Genomic DNA, 6,000 nt, shown 5'->3' with positions numbered 1-6,000 from the left:
GGCCTGAGATTTTTTAATTAAATATTATTTTTTTAGCACACTAATTAAGATATGCCTCTCTTGTTCCAGTGCAAAGTTTTTATTGAATTCTTAGCTCCTACATGAAGAGGAGAAAAAAAGGTCTTTTTTAAAACACACGGTTCTGATGGATAGGTATATCCTGTCTCTATAGAGCAGAGGTCTGTGTTAGAAACCTCTGTAACCAACTATAACGATGGCTATTTTTATTTTATTATTTTTCTAATCACTTACTATCCTTGTCCTCATTTCTGGGGGGGAGCGGGGAGGCAGATACCATGGGTGGCCTGCAATACTATGTTCACACTATGTTCACTAGGTCACTTAGCTTATTATATGCTTAATTACAGAAATTACTTAGAAGTGGCTAGCATAGTATAGGGGTATTGATGGTGGGAATACTGAGAAACTTCTTGTCACGGTCATGTTGAAGCATTTGTACTAATACAAATAATGTAAGAGAGACTATCTTGGAAGTGTAAGATTCTCAAGCATATGGCTCTGTCTTTCTTCCCAGTAAGTTGCTCCTGCTGTTCCTTTTTAGCCACACCCTAGAAAGTGGGTGTTAGAATATTTGTAAGTGGATGTTTTAGAACAGATAGGAGTTTTCAAGGTGATAAAAAGGCAAGTTTAATTAAAAACCATGTTCTTATCTGAAAAAACCACTCCATCTATCTGAGATTAATGGAGACTCAGAGATTAATGGTAGCACAACGGTTTCCATAACTGAAATAAGCTCAGTCTCTCCTTAGTTCACAAAAAGAGACAGAAAAGATGAGGTATAGTGACTTCTCCATCCCTTTCTTACCCAGTTCATATGGGGGAGGAGAGGTCTACATGCTCCAAAAGACACTGGACCTCCAAAACCCTGGAACACATACGGAAAAACCAAAGCTTCTCAGCTCTAATCTTCCTACATTCACTTCACTCATCCACGTGACCCTCTTCCCGTGTCCTGTCTTCTCTTCCATTTCCTTCTGTTTTCAGTCTTTCTTTTGAACTCATTCCTTCCCCATTTGCACAGCTATTTACTGAACAGCGTAAATTTTGGGTAACTGAGATCTGGAGCGACAGGACTGTGATTTCTCTTTAAAAAAAAAAAAAAAGTTGGCATATGGATATCACCTTTTTTGAAGAGTTATGGCAGCTCTGGTGTCTGAACTCAAATTCTATAGTCAAGGGCTGTTGGACCAACCTTCCTACATACTTGAGAAGCAGGGTCCAGACTGCATACCATTTTATAATTATTATTGTCCAGTGACAGTCAGAATCTGATGTATGTGGATAACAGATGGTCTGAACACTCTTGGACACTTAGATCAATCTTAAATGTCTGCTAGATTATTTGAATATGATTTACAATTCCTATGGATATAAGTAAATTCTGAAAGGCACATTGCAAATATAACCGAAGGGAACACAACGGCCTATTTAATGTTTTAAATGCTCAATGCTAAGATGTCAGCAGTATCATCAAAGTAGCACCTGACACTACCATCAAAATACCGTCTAAAAATGCTGTGCCCAAAATAAACAAATACTTTTGAATACTCTCTCAGTGCCTCAGCTTTCTGTTTCATTATAATGTATTGACTATAAAATTCATAAAATTTTTGAGTGACATAGCAAAATCTCTGAAGAAATGAATAGTTCCATCTTCTGAGTCTTCAGCGCAGATGTTTGTAAATAACTAATGTAGCATAAGGCGAGTACTTGGAATTCTAGGAAAAAAAAAAGAGGGAAAAAATTAAGTATACACTCATTAATTTAACATTACCTAGCCTGTGTGCTGCAGCGTGTACCTTCATGGAAAAAAATATGCAATCACTGATTTGAAGACTGTACAGTGAACCAGAGTATGAAATTAAAGCTGCATGGCTAATGCTCTGGGAATTAAATTCAAACTAATTGTATTAGTGTATTACATTAATATTATTTTCTGAAAAGGCGGCTTTCTGTGTTTATAGTGAAATCTGCGAAGTGTATGCATGCAAACATGTGGAAAAGGGTCTTCAGGTTTTTTTCAAGATTGCGCTTCGTGCTTCACGCAGCTGCAGCAGGGAACTCGGAGCAGCAGGTAAAGCTGCTCACCCCAACCTCAGGTGAGCAGAAATACCCACCACCCTGGAGGGGACCACCACTACTTACAGGGCCACAGCCTCGGTACAACGTGCTGCCCCTGACAAAGCTGACAGCAAGTCTCCATTACACGCCATCTGCGTGTAGGCCTGAGCGTGTGGACGCCCGCCAGGTGCCCAGCACCCAGGCCTACCTCAGCGACAGCCCCGCCGCCGCTCTGCCGCCACCGCCGCCGAAATGGCGTCGAACCGCCTCGGCAGGCACGCGGCGGCGGCGAGCGGGAGGAGGAAGAACTACATTTCCCAGGAGCCGCCGCGCCCCGGGGTGATGCGATTGGCCAGGGCCCCAGCCCAATCAGCGGGGAGGGGGTGGGCAGGGGAGCCGCAGGTGCTCGCCGGCGGAGGCTAGCGGCCGGGCGGCGGGGGGGAACATGGCGCTGGGTACCAGGGCATCGCGGCGGTTGCTGCACCTGCCGGCCGGGAGCTGCCTCCTCCTCCTGCTGCTGCTGCTCCTCCTCCTCCTCTGCGGCCAGCTCGGGGGAGGACAGAAGAAGAAGGAGGTAGAAACGTTCGCTTCTTTCGCCATCGCGCCCGGCCGAGGGGCCGGGGCTGCCCTGCCGTGCCGCCTCCCCCCCCAGCAGCGCCCGCGGGCACCGGCGGCTTCCCCCTCCGCCCGGCGCTCTGCCTCCCCCTCGCGCTCCTCCCGCCGCGGGCGCGGGCCTCCCCCCTCCTGCCCCGCCGGCTCCTCTCCCGCCCCAGCCCTGAGGGGGGCGCCTGCGGGGCGGAGGGCGCCGGGCGGCCGCTCACCCCGCCCCGCGGAAGATGGCCGGCGCAGGCGGCGGCGGCGGCGTCTCCAGGGCAGCTGGGAGCCAGCGCCGCGGCGGCGGGGCGCGGCGCCGCGCCGGGTTCGCGGTCCCCGGCGTGATGTCCCAGCCCAGGCGGGGTGCCGTCCGTTGTCGCGGGCCTTTAACTCCACGGGTTTGAGCGCATAAAGGCAAGGGCCGCCGTCCTGTGCTCGGCTGCCCTCCGCGGTGGGCCTCGGGTGCCTCAGCAGCCAGCCGAGGGCGAGGAGCGCTGACCCACGACGAGCCGTCAGGCGAATGAAGTTGAGCCCCGTGTTTGTGGAGCTAACTTAAAAGAAATGCCCAGAGTTCATAAATAACACTGCAGCAGTGGCAGCAGGTGTGCACGTATGCTGGTGTGGGTGCCGATGCCGTCTCTTCATGGTGGCTTCCGCATAAGAGAGACACGGAGGAAGGAGCAGTTTTAATTCAGTTCCAGTAGCAACTGTCTATCTTCAGCAACTTTTGTACTTCGGTAGGGGAATGTGCAAAAATGTGTAGTGAAAATATTTGCCTTCTTCAGGCTTCGGTGTACTAGAGCTTACTACGCTTCTCTCCCTAGCTTGCCCTGGATTTCAGGTCAGGTTCTCGTATACCCAGTGCTAGGCCAACCAGTAGAGTCTCTTTACAGTTTCTCTGTAACTTGATTTAGGGGAGGAGATGACTTTTTACCAAACTGTAGAATTTTATTTTTGATTTTTTTTTTTTACATCTGTTTTCCGCTGTCAGTGTTGCCAGAGGACTTGTGCTTTGTGGTGGGGAAGGAGAGGGAAAGAACAATTTTGCTAACAGATCCTCTCTTTGAACTATCTGCTCAGACAAAGAGAAGAATGGCTGGAAAATTTTTTGTTTGTTGCTTTGTTGTTCTTTAAAGAACTATATAGGTTAGTAAGGCTTTTAGGCCAAAGAAGTAAGGTGAGGGGGAGCAGAGAAGGAGGTGCTGATGTCTTCCCTCTACTGTCCAGTGACAGGACTCGAGGGAATGGCTTTTAAGCTTTAGCTGTCTCAGGGGAACTGTGGATTGGATATTAGGAAGAAGTTCTTCACTGAGAAGGTGGTCAAACACTGGAACAAGCTCCCCAGGGAAGTGGTCATGGCCCCAAGCCTGTCGGTCCTCAAGAAGCTTTTGGACAATGCTCTTAGGTATATGGTTTAACTTTTAGGTTGCCCTGTATGGAGTCAGGAGTTGCACTCAGTGATCCTAGTGGGTCCCTTCCAACTCAGGATATTCTATGATTCTAAAAGGCCAAAATTAGTATGTAAAATCCTTATTTAAGTATCTAAATAGTGGTCCGACTTTGTGGTCTTACCAAGTTAAGTAGTAATCTGATAATTGAGATAAATCCCTTGGGTATCAGTGTAAAAAACAAACCCCTTCACTCTAGGCATTCTCTTTTTTCCTCTTTCTGGAAAGAGTAGGGAGTAATGTGTTGCTCTTCTGCTGGTATAATTAATTTCTTTTCAAAACTTTAACATTAGGTTTTTTAATAAAATGTGTTTAATACTCTTGATTCTCTCTTGCTGTGATGTACTGGCATTGCGACTTCTGTTGACATTTTCATGTGGAGTGACAGCTGTGCTACCAAGATAGCTGAAATAATCTTTATTTCTTTTTTAAATGGAATCCTTTCCTAACAAGTAAATAATGGCAAATTAAAATGGACATCTACAATTACTTTCTGTAAAGTTTCCCCAATCCTACTGCAGACGTGGTACGTAACGGGATTGAAATGGATACTTTTTGCCTAGCCATTTGGTACTATGGTTCAGGCTGGTATTTCTCCTCTGTAAAGCTTGTTATTAAGTTTTTTTCCTTTTTAACTGATTTAATTAACACTTCTCAGTCTTCTGCATCTTTTTACCTCCACTTTTCATTCTTGTTTAGTATTTTTTCTGTTAATGCAATGGACTAAATACTGCTCGTGCACACAAAACACTGTTTTTATGCACTACAACTGCACCTTTACAGAAACTAGTGCAACGTTGTAAGTGCTTGCTTCACTTTAAATGCAGGCTTAAAGGAAAGTGTAACTTCAAGGTTTTCAGGGTTTTATGTTATGAATATCACTTCGTATGAGTTGTATATGTTACAGTTGAAGTCTGGCTCCTTTTCATACCCTACTAACCTCATGTTGAAAACTCTAGTAGTTTGCCCAATATATACGGGGAAAAAACATCTGTATGTGAAAGATGAAACCTGAACTTTCTTACAGTAGGCAGTTTGGAAATAACATTTTAAAACTGTTCTGAGGAAAATTATATGAATTGAAAGAGCAAAGGATCTTGTGCTATGGGAGGTTCCTGTTCACAATAGTGGCCAGAAGCACAGTGGTAAAAGGCAAAGATGATGGAGGTTAAATGTGTAAAGTGAACCTAAGTTTTTCCATACAAAAACTGATAAGATTGCTATAGCTTTTATGGAAGTCGGAAAAATGGTTGAATGTACAGTGAATTGTTTCAAAGTGCACCCTGCAAGAGGGAGGTTAATGTAGTAGGGTTAAAATGTGTATCTCATGAGATAAAAAGAAGTCACATCTCAGTTTCCTCTTTCCTGCTTGCTTTGTGTGTGTCTTCATGGGGGTGGAAAAAGAGGTTAAGGAGTAGAGAGAGGAAACTTCCTTCCCAATCAACTTCTTTGAAAACCTTGAGTACTTAAAAAGTACTTGAAAATTAAATACTTGAAAATAAGAAGAACTTGAGATGTTGGAATTGGAGCTTAAGCAAGGAAAGTATCCTTGGTGAAGACAATGTTTTGTTTTTTTATTTATTTTTTTCTTTTAAAGCATTGACTACATAGAAAAGTATGCATAAAGTCTGAATGATTAGAGGTGTCCGGATCAGTTGTATGAGCCTGGAGGGTGGAAATAACGGCTTTGCTGAAAGGAGAGGACCAAGTTAAGGTATTAGGTGTTTTTGAAGGACTTACTACTAGCAGAGAAAGATGAATGGGGAAACTAGAGAACATTGGTGTAACTTTCTGTGTTGATTGTGAAATACTATGTTATAGCTGTATTTAGAGTGGAAAATATGTAAGTTCTTAAATTACTAAAATACATTGTCCT

The 6,000-nt window shown here is 44.6% G+C and overlaps 1 protein-coding gene across 1 annotated transcript in view; it reads left to right on the top strand.

Moving 5' to 3' along the window:
- The first annotated feature begins 2,473 nt into the window (after positions 1–2,473).
- Positions 2,474–6,000, top strand: part of TUSC3 (tumor suppressor candidate 3) — a 135,455-nt gene continuing 131,928 nt past the window's right edge. Inside the window, exon 1 of the mRNA XM_052779978.1 lies at positions 2,474–2,656. Within this exon, the coding sequence (XP_052635938.1) occupies positions 2,528–2,656 (129 nt within the window). The 5' untranslated portion in view covers positions 2,474–2,527. The remainder of the gene's footprint in view (positions 2,657–6,000) is intronic.

The sequence above is a fragment of the Harpia harpyja genome, chromosome 2 (assembly GCF_026419915.1).
Source record: "Harpia harpyja isolate bHarHar1 chromosome 2, bHarHar1 primary haplotype, whole genome shotgun sequence".
In the NCBI taxonomy this organism is placed as follows: Eukaryota; Metazoa; Chordata; class Aves; order Accipitriformes; family Accipitridae; genus Harpia; species Harpia harpyja.
Note: the sequence above shows the minus strand (reverse complement) of the source record. Positions and strands in the feature narration are given on the sequence as shown.